The sequence below is a fragment of the Lepisma saccharinum genome, chromosome 5 (assembly GCF_977018435.1).
Source record: "Lepisma saccharinum chromosome 5, izLepSacc3.1, whole genome shotgun sequence".
In the NCBI taxonomy this organism is placed as follows: domain Eukaryota; kingdom Metazoa; phylum Arthropoda; class Insecta; order Zygentoma; family Lepismatidae; genus Lepisma; species Lepisma saccharinum.
Genome location: NC_139233.1, coordinates 84883200 through 84897855, shown reverse-complemented (window position 1 = coordinate 84897855; position 14656 = coordinate 84883200). Strand labels below are relative to the sequence as shown.

The window sequence follows — 14656 nt, the reverse complement described above, 5'->3', positions numbered from 1 at the left end:
TGATTTGCATTATTTTACTTCACCTTTTGTGCTACATTTGGCTAATTTGCCAAGATGGGGATGAGTGATATGATGAAATTGATGAATGAACACTCACAAACATCCATGCCCAGGTCGGGATTCGAACCTGGGACCCCTGGCGCCATAAATGATGAATTTCGTATAACAGCCAAAGTGATAAGAATTTGATACGTTCGTGTTTACCGAATATCATGCGTTTGCACATATTATAATAAATTAATAATTATTTAACAGTAATGCGAAGAAGATGTAAAAAGAAATAGAATTCTAACAGATTTAGTCGTTTAACAGAGGGGAAAATTCAGAAGAAAGGATATTAATTTATTAACTAATTTTTACCCAACTTGATAAGCACAATGACGAAAATTTACGTGCATTGATCGTGAAAATTTCTAGTAAGAAAGTTACACAGAAAAAGTTCCTGTCCAACATGACTAATTGATATACACCAAAATTAATATCTCACTGGGAAGGTGGTATCTGCATTACCAGAAGCTCTACAGTAAAAACTTCAAACTTACCAGAAATCTTCTTCAGACATGCTTGTAATTAATGCTTTTGTCTTTCAACGCGAAATTTGAGAGTGAACTCACGACCTCCCTTCTTTGACACTTGTTCTAGATTCAAATTCGGCCTAGGTTTTTTTTATGTTTATTTTTTCATCCAGACTTCAGACTTCTGGAAGAAAAACTTCGCACCAAGAATTTCTCAACACTGTTCATCGCGACGGCGACAAATGGACAACTACAGCACACAAGTACCGAAAAAGCTTCACTTTCCCATGGAAAACCAAGAAACAACAAGTGTCAATACTATCGTCTTCCCATCCGGTCGTTTTATTGCTTTGGGGTTGCCAGATAATTTTGCCAAATTTTAAGAAATTTGTAGTTCACAGGTTCCTGTAGCAGCTCTTGGTGAGTTTAGATGACGAGTTTTTAATTTATTTAACGACCGTCTTGAAAAGAAATTGGACAACTTTGTCACATTATCAGGATTTTTTCAAACGTGCTAATCAAAACATGTAATTAAATCTACATGAGGTACTCCACATCATTGTAGTCCAAATGTACTTTTCACTAAACTCAGAAAAAATACAAGGCATATATATGATAATTTTGCATGTAACAAGAATCTATAGCCGACTTCCGTGGCTAGCATACCGCATTACAAGCCAGGGCTCCTAGGTTCGAATCCCGTCATGGGTATGTGTGTTCTTTGTGAGTGCTCTTCAATTAATTTCATTATATCATCACTCATCCTCATCATCGTGATTACCAAAAAGTAGCAGAAAGCGACAGTAAATAACAAAAATCAAGCAAGAATCTGTACATTTTCAGTTACCGATATTTTCTTTCCTCATTGGAAATTGCGTTATTCATTGCTCTACTCTTATGTCATAAGTGAATAACATTATGGAATACAGAATGATTTTTTTCAACGGTTGGTAATTTTCTTTCTTATGTTAACTTCATTGCTTCTGGCAACTCTTCATTGTTTACCATTGTCCGGAGAGAGGGCCAGTTTTGCCTAAGGGGTGGGTTTCGGACGACAAACCCTCCGTCCTCCCAGACACAGATCTCGCACGTGTTATTCAGCCAGTTCCCTCGCCTCTAACCCCTCGCGACCGTGCCAGAGAATGCTCTACGTCTTGTAAAGTGGGAGGACGGCGCCCCGCCACATTTCTCTCCAAGTTCCGTATTCCCCTGCACGGTGGCATGCAAACATCGCAATTGTCGCGGAAGAATGAATACAGAACCGTCTAACCAACGATCTATAAGAAATGGAATCTTTACAATTCAGACAATGTAAAAGCTAAAATATAAATGTGAATGTAATGTTTGTTCACTTGTGGTTACACACGGCAGTGCGGCTTCCGTATTGTCCTTATGAGCGGCCGCCCCTGGTTCTATATGTTCAATACATTTGAATATTGCTTTATAGGAACCATGTTGGTATTTGAAGATTATGTTTTGCTTATTAATTATCATGCGTTCAGTTTCATACATTGATTTCCAAGAACAGGAATTTGCTTATAAATCCATAGCAAAGAGAAATATAGTTGTGCAGTAAAACAAGATGACAAAGTTAAAGAAGTCCATCTACGTCTACATAATGTGAGTTTCCATTATTTATTAATTACATTCCTATATAAGAATTTATTACACAAGGAATAGAACTGATTACTGAAAGCTTATTTTAAGTCTTGAATTTCTCCAACATTTGTTGCAAATCATGTCTTCTGAAATTAGGCTACATGGCAAGTTCTTTCTTTTTTTCATTTTACTCCTTGCACTTCAAAATCTTTTCTTACTATTACTATTTTGTCAATGAAATTGTTGCACTGTTGTTGAATAAGTAAATAATTAAGTGTACATTGAAAAACTTACTTTAAGCTGATAATGAATAACAGCAAGTTTGAAAATTCTTATGTATATACAGCATAATGCATTCTAGTAATAATTTCCTGTTCACTTACTTTCCCAAAATGGCCTGAAATTTTTCAAGAGCTGAAGGCTGAAGCCAGCATCTTCTAAAATAGTTCCACTCTACCCTGGGAGCATCAATGTTCATTTTCTCCTCTGCACGCAGTTCTTGAGAAAATCTTAAATCACAAGCATCCTCAGCAATTCTACGAAAAAGGAGAATAATGAATTATTAAGGATGTATAGTGTGTAGATATTATATTAGTTGATAACAAAAAATACCATTACCCTATTCAACCATGAAATGATGACATCATATTTTAAAATTAATGAAAGTATTGACATTGTATTGTGTATTAAGATAGTTGTGGTTCTTTATTATACTTGATATTGTCATCTGTTTTATATATATTTGTTATGTTTCATACATTTCTGCATGTAGCAATACATTAGTTTCTTCACAAGTTGCTATTAAAAACAACAAAGTTATATATATCTACCACATTTCGGTACAAATTTTCATTGACACTGAATAAGTTTACAATTCATGCACATGAACACTGATTATTACAAGCATACTGCTCCATTAGAACAGAACCTAACACTTAAAATCTTGAAGCTCAATCTCTTCAAAGAACTGCATTCCTAAACTATTCATAAGTTCCAGATAATCTCCATCTCCTGAAGAAATATTGAATGAGTCAAAATTTGAGAAGTGCTGCAGTACTGGTAACTAATAGGTGAACATACATTTTCCCTTTCCATGTTCTAAAACAGGAATATCTTGTCAATCTGCATTTCAAACACATTACAATTCAATTAAAATATGTAAAGACCAGGGGCGGCACTAAGGGATGCAAGGGAGTGCTTGCGCACCCCTTAATTTTCTTCTGCATCCCCTTTTCAAAACCTATTTTCAACTGAAAACATTATTTTCTCTTTCATTGCCATAAATTGTGTTATGACTTACTGAAACGATGTTGTAATATTGCTCTTAGGAGTGTCGGATCTACAAATCTTGGGTCACCTGCAAAATATTACCAAAGGCCCCCTCTACTTACCTACCTTTACACACACACACACACACACACATACAAAGTAATGGAATTAGGCTGGATACAATTGGTGATGATAAAAACAGGCTAGAGTAAGGGGGAACCAACCACATTGGTGTGTTCCAAGAAGATGTCCGCCATAATGAATTCAATTCAAAATTATTAAATGGGAAACGGATGATGTGATGTTTACATGACACATTTTTTCTCACACCTACATTTGTTACAATCATGCAAACATAAAGGTTGAAGAAACCTTCACCACTACATTTCTCGTGAAATTCTAGCCTGACTTGATTTTAGTCTGCCTGCCACGCTGGAAACCCAGAGTAGGTGATCTAAGGTCGGAATCTTTTCCGGCTTGTCCCCGCATAATGCGGCTCTAGGATGGCTGCAGCATGGTGCTGATCACATCACCTCCAAGATGGCTGACATTGAAAATATGTGGGGCCCTATCTCCATATACCCTAAATGTAGGCTTACCATATTTTTTTGGGTCCAACCCAGGACATATTCACGATCAACTCGTTACTGCTGAATTTGATTTTTTTTTTTACAAAAATAAATTGAAATTATTTAAAAGCCTTAACATTTTATTGGAATATTAAACTATAAATTGAACAAGAAAAAATATTAACATCATTTTCTAAAATCAATCAATTAATTTTCAAATCTTTAATTGAATAATACATTTTCTGATGTTTGGAAAACCTCTCTGTTTCACTAGACATGACTTTTTTTTTTCAGAAATGGCTTGTTTGTTTTAATAACATCAAAGAATTCACAACATGAAAGTTCTGAATTAATTTTGACATTCAGCAGATCTTTAACAGTGGATACTAAAAGTCTACCTCTTTCTGCAGACCAAATATTCCCCATAATTGAAAATACTCTCTCAACTGGAGCAAATGTTCCTTGTATCAAAAACGTGTAGACGAGTTACTTCACATGTTTGCAAGACCACCAAGACACTCAAGGAAGTACCAAAATGGAAATGCTCAAAAGTAGAAAAGGTATAATCGATCCTTATAATCGATCGATCCTTACCAGTCATAAATTCTGGTCGTGAATATTCAATACCCGTAGCTACTTTCACGTTCAGATTCTCAAAATCCCGGACATTTTGCAATCCCGGACATCACCCCGAACAACACTAAAAAAATAGGACTGTCCGGGCAAATCCCGGATGTATGGTAAGCCTACCTAAATGTGCCTTCATGGCATGGTGCTGTATGCACGGGGAATTTTAATTTTACCTATTTAGATTTGTTTCTGTACCCCTGAGTAACTACATCTAATTTTACATACGCACGTATGAACTCTTTACTAAGTCAATGGCAGAGGGCTCCCTAAAGGCTTACTTGTCTCCGGGGTTTTGTGGCTTGTAGATCCAACACTGGTTCTTAGATTCTTTGGTATTGAAGTGACAGCTGTTATTGTATACATCAAACTAACCACATCAATAACACAGGCTTGCATGTTTCAGGGGGTTGAAAAGTAATGGTGGTATTTTAGTATACCCGTGGTGTTGAACATGAAAATGACACCCGTTTTATTCCTTCGCCCATAGTTCTTGCTCTACAGCTATCATGTCATTAATATGTAGTACACGTATATTCATTTTGTCTTGCCTGCAATGTATTGTTTTGTGAACTTTCTGTTGAATATAGTTCTGTGTTTTGTTGTTGTAAGTATATAAGTGTAGCAACAATGCTTTCCTGATGCTATGTCAGGAATTTCAGAAGCAGGGGTGACATAATTAGCAGTGACCCAGTGAATGTTTCTAGTATCTCCGCAAGAAATTTGACAGTATCCTTCGCCAAGGTGAAATAAGTTGTATTTTAGGCACAGATATAAGAATGTTAATCAAGGATGAACGATTTTTCCAAAACAAAAGGGCTCGTTACTGAAGTGTACTGCTGACTTGAAACATACCTGACAAGTGAACTGTGATTTTTGTATTACCCTATCTTATGGAGGCACATAGTAGTTCGGATCATACTTTAAACTGTAGGTCCAGTGTCGATTAGCCTATTCGTGCATAAAGTGGACTTAAAAATAAACTCACTCACTTTATCACATCTCATTAACATAATTCCAAATCTAATATGTTGTATAGTTTGTAATGTACTCAGGAACATAATGTCATTATTTGTAATGTGGTGCATATTTTGTAATGTAGTGTCTTATCTGCTTTCCATGATACTCTTTATGTTATTTGCTGTAAGAGAACCAAACGTATTTTCAAAGGAACACTTCAACTGTATGCTTTTCCGTGAAAGAAACTTTTCACTCCAACTGAACACTTGTACAAAAGTTATTGTGTGAACACTTCCTATTATGAAAGAGAATAGGCACAGTAATGACGATGATGATGACTATGACTATTGTAATGATACTTCCTGAGGTTCTGGTTAAATGTAACTTCAATATTTGTTTCCTGTGCGTTTGTTGCTGTATTAGATTGAATAAAAGTTACTTATCAGCAGGCGCATGCCCAGGATTTTCGTAAGGGGGGGTTATGAATTAAACACATTTTCCAGTTCACAGGTCAAATTTCTTGTAATAAATTAGATAATTAATATACTTGGATTTTACCCCAATGAACGCAATCAATGTATTTGCTATGGATGCTTCATGTTTTTATTGCATCATATAAAAGCACCTGCTTGAATATTTCCAAATTATTAATATTTTATATTTAATTGCTCAAATATAATTTTTAAACAAAAAATATGTACACTCAACATTGTAACAACATTAAAGAGATTAAGACTACTTGATGTCTTAAAGACAGTAATAAATAAGGTACCACAGTTCAACAATTTAAATTCTGAAATTTAGGGCTCGAGGTTTCTGTGCAAGTTCTGACAATATGTCGCCATAAGTAACTTTTATATCCCAGTGAATGTTCAGAGCAGCTAACCCATTTAATCTTTCTTCGCAAATGGTATTTCGAAGATAGGTCTTCAACCGCCTCAAAGTTGGGAATGATTTCTCATTTGATGTTGTTGTTACCGGGATTGTACATGATATGCGCAAACGTGTTTACCCAGGGAAATATTACTTCACTGCACATATCAATTGCTTCAAGAGCATTTACTGGACATGTTTGCATTGCCACAGTTACATTTCAGTGGTAGCGTCGTTGCCTTGTAATCAAGGTGTCCTGGGTTCGATAGCCAGTGGAGGCTCATAGTGGTTCGGATCTCACTTTAAACTTTAGGTCCAGTCCCAATTAGCCTTATTGTGCATAAAGTGGATTTAAAATATCAATTCAATCAACATTGTACTTGTTGTGGAGATGATTTTGCTAAATATTGTGTACATTTTTGGCATTGTATTATTATATTATTGGTCAAAACATTTGTTTGACAGCCGACAAACAAATACGAACCCCTTCAGTAATTAACATTTTCTACTACAGTGTCATTAATGTGTCACATTCATTTTCATATTAGGTCTATGGAGAGGAATTTTGTATGTTGTTAACGTTATGGAACTGCAAAACCAACTGTTGGAGGAGCCACTCCCCCCACCCCTCCGAAGCCCAGCACCGCACCGCAATATCTGTCACTGAGCCCGACAAAATCTTGCCAGACAGTGCTCGAAATGGAAATTCCTAGCCGGAAAGGGAGGGTATGTTTGATAGATTTTGGAGATACGAGGGGGTACACCCTTGTATGGATCAACAAGGAGACAATACAGTAGGTGGAGGATGCTCAATATGCAAATTATTCTAATTGGGGGTATGCTTTGTGAAACTTTCTTAACTGGAGGCAGCATCCCCTACTTCAACCACTGATGCCAGAAAAGATGCTTTCGGAAAATGAATTTATTACTGCACACACATATTACTTATTGTATTTGTTGCGTTTGTACAAGAGAAATATTCAGAAGATTTGTAAGGAATATTTACAGTTAATAGGATGCCAACCTAGTCTATCCCGTGTCCTAATACAAATTTTATCCCTTTCCTACAAAATAATAAAACTGTCCATGGCAACCGTGATTTTATAATGTGGTTGCATACATATATAGTAGCACCAAGCTTTCTGGGACTTCGGAAAATACGTGAACCATAGGCTTCCCCGTGGCTTTAACCAGCGACACTAGTGCCACTGCTCCGATGCCATGGTTTCAAATGCCTTGGTGGATCTATAGGATAGGTAATATCGTTTTCCGAGGGTTCGTGAACAAAACAAAAAATAAATTGTTTTAAAGTCCATTTTATATACCGATACATTAATCGGGACTGGACTTAAAGTTTAAATCGGGATATGTACCACTGTGCAATGCACCTTCACAGAGGATCAAACCCAGGACCTCTTTGATTACACCACCATCGGTGAGGCCCCTAAAATCATTGAGGAAAATTGTTCATCTTCATGTTCTCTCGCCATGTGAAAGTTTATTGGTGATATAGGGTGATATCCTACACACGTCTTCCAGACATACACATGCGGGCAACCCCCTCCCCTGCACACACACGTTTGTAAGCTTACAGCACATGCTGTGCCCTCCCAGAAAAACAATTCTAAATCCGCCTATGGATATATCTGCTATCAAATAATGAACATCACTTACCTCGTGAGTTCCTTGACATAATTTTGCAACAAGGTTTCCAATATCTTCTGTTATGCCTTTCTATTTTTTTTTAATATCAGAGTCTGAAAGTTTGCATGTTTCACTCTTGCAATTTGGATGGAATTCCTCTGAACTTAAATCTACCTATTCTGACATTCTATTTGTGGAAGGTGAAGCTTCAACTTCCATTTTTTGTTTCTTTTGGAAATAATCTAATAATGTATTTCTCCTCTTTTCTCTATCCATCTTTAATTCCACGTCAAAAATCTATTACACATGCAGAAACGTAACACACAACACGACCACTTCGACTTGCTACCTAGCAGACTGCAACTCGATACAAGCCCAGTGAACACCAGGACTTGGGACAAAGATACGGGGAGAGTGTTTGTGGTTCCGGGAAGTTGAATGCCTGAACCATACATCCAGCTTGGTCCAGCTCAAATTACGTCACCAGTGTTGACAGCAACCAGTAGTGTCAGTGTCAGTAGTGTTGGCAACTGCTAAATTATTTACGCAGAAATTCAAGTGAGATCTTTCACAAATGTTACAAGAAAATTCAATAAACTGAAGGCTGGAAATTGGTTGAGAAAAAAATATCTAATTTGTAAAGAGCACAAGAGTAAATCGTATAATATTTTGGCATATTAATTGTTTTTATTTTGTTTATGAAACTGACTGGGCCAGTTGGGCTATATAACGCATCCCTCACCCCTCCCTTCCTCCCGGCATGCTATTGTACAAAACATCGCTTGCCTCCTTCGTAAAACCATGCTTTGTTACTGCCTGCAACAATTATTATTATTATTATAATTATTGATATTTTGAAATAAATATGCATCCAGGTGTGATATAAGATTTTGACTTAGTTTGCCAACCTATTGTAGTGATTCAAATCTCACAGAACTTTGCTCTGCTGGCATAAATGGTATAAGAAGGGGAAAGAAAGAAAAGGGAAGTTAACAGCACTGTCGTAACAGGAAAGAGAGGGTCATTCTCCTAAGAGGGTCATCGTGGGTGAAAGAAAGGGGAGGAGTGATTCCTTCAGTTTGCATTCCAATGGTTACGGCTCTTTTCTTGACCATACTGAGAAGGAAATTCTCCTTCCTTTTCTGTGACTAAAGCATGAATGAATGCCTGTGCATTGCTGTAATTCAACTCCAATATTATCAAAAGTAATTGAAGAAGCAAATACATTTCTCATTTCCAAATGTAAACATTTTACAATATTGGCGATTTGGTACTCAAACACATTTATGAAATAAAATTTATTTTTGCTTTGAATTTTTTTTAAATGACAAAACAAATGTTTTTTTTTAACCCCCACCAAACCCCCCTGGGCACGCCACTGCTTATCAGCTTTGACAGTAACCTAATACTTAATTTCATGATGATGATGATAATGATGATTGTGAAGAAACCTTACGTGATGGAGAGAAAAGGATGTCATTTTCGAACTCAGTGCTGTCTAATTAGTAAATATCACCAATAATTTTCCAAACCCCAGACATAAAATTAAAAAATGCAGGCCTGTGTAATCTGCAAGAGAAGTCACATTTACTTTTCATACTGGGTGGGGGTAATCTCGATCATCAGGTGCTGTTGTCTTCCTTTTGTCGTTATACTTCTTATGAATTGTTCTTTCTTTTGTAAAAGACAATATATGACATTGGCCTGCCTAAACAAGCTTTGTTCATTTCAAATTACAAAACATGTGGTTGTTGTAGTCAAAGCAAGCAAAAATAATTCAACTCAGCATAGTAGCCTTCACTTTGATTGACATATTTTCATAGAAGCTTACTAGAAGTTGATTGGTATTTGATGAAATGGCTAATGCATGTTTCAGGTTTTCTTTATTTCAATATCACACCCCCAAAAATTTCATTCCACACCCCCCTTAACACCCCTAGATGATTTATCCTGACACCTCAGCTGGTAAAGACATTATCTGTAGAAGCATATGTACCTGTATTTAGAGTTGCATACTCTGCCTTCAAACTGAACCAAACTGCTCCACTTTTTAATCTTCTCCACATCTCTTTTGTCTACACGAGTTCCAGGAGGAAATAAAATATGTTCAAAATTCTGGAAGAGATTAAGCAAGCATGAGGAGGGGAATTTTAACTGATACAAACTTTACTAATATCCACAACCAATAATGTTAAATATTTATTAATAACCTGAATAATGTATACCCTTTCTTACTTCATACATGCAGTCTCTATTCTGCAAAATTTGTTTTGGAAATTAATCCATATGTATCAGTTTATTTCTTATAAACACAGTATATAAACAGAACAGAATTGTTCTTTGCATTACATATTATTTGTATAAGGCAAGCAAATTTATTAAAAATATATACACACTTTAGCAGCTGATAACTCACATAATTATCTGACCTTTTCAGTTTTAATAAATTTGAAAAGATGGATGAAGCCAGACTAAGCTTTAAACAAAGGAAATTTATCCTAGTGTGTTACTGGAAGTTTGAAAATGCAGTTGAAATGCAAGGACAGTTTAGGAAAGAGTTTCAAACAGATCCACCTACATGTATTACCTTCTCTATAATTCAAGCAGATGGAACTATTCAAAATGTCAACAAGAAACATTCTGGAAGACTGTGGATATCAAAGGGGCTCCATAAGGAAAGAAAGGGTGATGGAAAGGTTTCACAAGAGTTCAAGAAAATTTGTGTGGCAAGCATGTTGTGAGATAGGATTTTCACAATCGAGTGCTCATCGCATATTGAAGCTTTGGCATAGAAGAATTACATTTCAAGGGGAGTCCATGCTCTCTCAGTGAGCATGGATTAAGTTTTGTGAGAGACACTTGGCAAAATGCACCAAACAAATGAATTGGACAGAAGAATACTCATGCCATTCACCAGACCTTTCATCACTATATACATATATTTTTTATGGAGATACAAAGAAGATACAGTTCATTGTACAAAACCAGCAAGAGTCAACAAATTAAAGGCAACCATTAAATGAGAATGCACACACACACTGAATAAAGTGATTCTTGTTGTAATTCCATTGCTTTGTGTTTCCAGCATTGCCTCGGCTGTTTAGTCATTAGTTTAGAAACAGACTTGACAAAAAAATATTGATTCCTGTAAATTCATTTCAATTTTGAAAATGCACTGTATGTTAATAAACACTGACTTTATAATAATTTAAAGTGTGTATACAATTTATTGGGACACAATGTATATTCTATTATTGGTCACTACAATTTTTTGATTAGTTTTTCTCATTAGAAGGATCAATTTCATAATAATAAAAACAGCAGGTATAGTGAAGTGGTGTTAATAACCTCCCCTATTCTCCCCATACACAAACAAACAAATATAAATAAGTGCATATGTGTGTGTGTGTGTGTGTGTGTGTGTAGGGTAATTCAAAATAAATGGTGTAACTTTACACAGTTATTACAATGTTACTATTTATGAGAGAAAATCAGACAAGGTCTCAATATAAAGAAGAACTCTGGACGTTTTACTCACATGACTCACATTATAAAGATTCTACTTGGAAACCATGTGTAACATGGAAAAGGTCCAAACGATAATCAAGTACTTGTTATGCACAAGACAGCAATTCATTGTCAATGGTTTCGAAGGCACTAACAATTTGCAGTTGTAATTTTGGCAAATCTATCGGAAGGGTGAAACATATGGATTACTACCAAAATACATGAGGAAGTGTCTTTGCACCATTGTGATTAAATCAGTTATCGATAGCTCCAGCACACAATACGCCTTCTACTGGTAATTAACAATTTTGCAACACTGGCGATCCTGGTGGAGCATTGACTAAGCAGAATAAGCCCGCTAAGTGGGAATAAAACTTCCAGTTTTTTTCTTTATATTGATGCCTTGTCTGATTTTCTATCATAAATAGTAACATCATAATACCTGTGTAAAGTTGCACCATTCATTTTGAATTACCCTGCATATATATAAGGGCCTCCCCAATGGTGCAGTGGTTGCGTCGTCACCTTGTAATCAAGGGGTCCCAGGTTTGATACCTGGTGGAGGCTCATGGCACGGTGGTTCGGATCCCACTTTAAACTGTAGGTCCAGTAACGATTAGCCTTACTGTGCATAAAGTGGACTTAAAACACCAACTCAAACTGTATATATATATATATATATATATATTAGGGTGGTCCTTAAAATCCAACTTCTAAAATATTACCAGGGCACCAAGCCATTCCTTTCTCCTACTTGAAAGATGAGACCCAGTAAAATTTTATTACATTTCATTACGTTTTAGAGATTGCTACTGTGGATCAAAGTTTTTTCATAATTAGTAATTTTCACTTGGGCCGAACACATCTAACTGCTACTCTGACAGCACAGAGTATTGCTTGGGTCTGTTACATAACACTTTGTTCATTTGCTCTTCCTGGCTCTCCTATAATAAAGCTAACATAATGCCAATGTGCGATCACATTATTACCCCTCCCCCAAAAACTACTGTTGCGCTCTCAAAACTTGTTTCCTTTTCCTCAGTTACAATGAATTTCTAAAATCTCAAGTAAAGATTTTTCAGTGGAACATTGTGATTTCCCAGCTACAAAAGGGCACCCTGGTAAAATTGGAGGCTTAGATAAACCACTCGCAAAGAAAGAAGCTGAGGCTGAAAAGAAAGAGGATCGTATGAAAAAGAATGCTGGAGAGAGAGGAGCAGAGTATTTAATCAATTACTAAGCAAAATCAGATTTATCAGATTCATATTCAGTTCCAGGTCCCTCAACCTCCGAAGAGCCTCTGAAGAAAGGAAGTAGAAAGAAACTTATTGACACTAATTTGGCTGTTAGTCTCAATGTTGCAAAATTAAGCAACCAAAAGGCAGCTGTCATCCTCACAACTACTATTAAATGCGTTGGGTGTGATCCTTTGAAACACAATGTTAACAAGTCTTCCATTCGTTGAGAAAGAATAAAGTTTCGACAGAAGATTGCATAGTCTTTAAAAACATGTGTTCAAACCAAACGTGCCACTTACTATTCACTGGGATGGAAAATTATAGATATGTGTGGACATGAAACTGTGGATCGTCTTCCAATTCTAGTGTCAGGTAAGAGTATGGATCAGCTACTTGCAGTGCCAAAACTAGCTTCTGGGACAGGAGAAGCAGCTGCTTCAGCAGTTTATGAGACATTATTAGCGTGGAGACTTTGCAATCAAATAAAATGCATGAGCTTTGACACTACATCAGCCAATACTGGTCCAAGGAATAAAGCATGTATTTTGTTCGAGCAGAAGATGGAAAAGGACATGTTATGGTTGGCTTATCGCCACCACATTATAGAAATTATGCTAGAAGCAATAGTTCTTCAGGGACTTGGCCCATCCACTGGTCCAGAAATATTAATTTTCAAAAGATTTAAGAAAACTTGGAGCACAATAGTGAAAACTGACTTTAAAACTGTTACCACTGATACTTCTGCCATAAAACAGATTGGAAATATTATGACAGTTATGATATCCTTTGCCCAGTATCAGCTTGAACAATTCCAGCCGCGAGATGACTAACTAACTAACTAACTAACTAACTCCCTAGCCTTCTTAAACCCGAAGGTTCATGGCTGCAGCAACACAGGCCTTCCATCTGTCCCTATCTTGAGCAAGTTCTATATACTCTTTTCCATCCCTACCGATTTCCCTTAGGTCCATCTCAACGTTGTCCCTCCATCTTCGTCTTGGCCTTCCTACAGGTCTCTTACCATCAGGTTTCCCAACAAGAATCCTGTAAACTCCTCTTTCCTTTCCCATTCATGCCACATGGCCTGCCCACCTAAGTCTTCTTGATTTAATTATTCTAATAATATCTGGACATGAATACAAATTATGTACTTCTAAATTATGTAACCTTCTTCACTCACCTGTCTCCTCATCCCTTTTAGGTCCAAAGATTTTCCTAAGGATCTTATTTTCAAATACTCTCAATTTATGTTCCTCTTTCAATGTAAGGGACCAAGTTTCACATCCATATAATACTACAGGCAAAATTACTGTTTTGTATATTTTAACTTTTAGTTTCTTAGATATTAAACGAGAAGACAAAAGTTTATGAAGAGAGAAGTAACATGCATTTCCTGAATTAAGCCTACTTTTTATTTCCTCTTTAATATAATTTTCATTTGTTAATATTACTCCTAAGTATTTGAATTTGGAAACTGGTTCAAACGAGTTGTTATCAATAATTAGATTTTGATTATTACCTAACACTTGGTTTCGGCCTGTAAGCATATATTTAGTTTTCCCTTTGTTAACTTCCAAACCTATCTCTTAAGCAGTTTTGAAAAATATTTAAGCTTTATTCTTAATTGTATTCACAGACTTCCGAGAGTGACGCGAAGGAAAGCAGACGTACGTGCCCGACCTCCGCGTTTCTGCGCCTTTTCGTTCCGAGATAACGGCTACTTATGCGTTTCAGTGTACTGGGAATGAGTATATGTGAGTGTGTGTGAGTGTTCGTGTGTTGGTGAAGGGTGGAGTGATACTCTCCCAGAGAATTCTGGTAAGTACTGTGTTTTTACACACTTTTTACTTATGTG

General features: G+C 36.3%; 1 protein-coding gene across 1 annotated transcript in view; it reads right to left on the bottom strand.

Moving 5' to 3' along the window:
• The window catches only part of LOC145988126 (cilia- and flagella-associated protein 70-like), a 210283-nt gene that overhangs the window by 92353 nt on the left and 103274 nt on the right, over window positions 1–14656 (bottom strand). Inside the window, exons 6-7 of the mRNA XM_083122956.1 lie at window positions 10053–10171; window positions 2498–2650 (exon numbers count right to left, since the gene is read on the bottom strand). Coding sequence (XP_082979082.1) covers window positions 2498–2650; window positions 10053–10171 — 272 coding nt within the window. The remainder of the gene's footprint in view (window positions 1–2497; window positions 2651–10052; window positions 10172–14656) is intronic.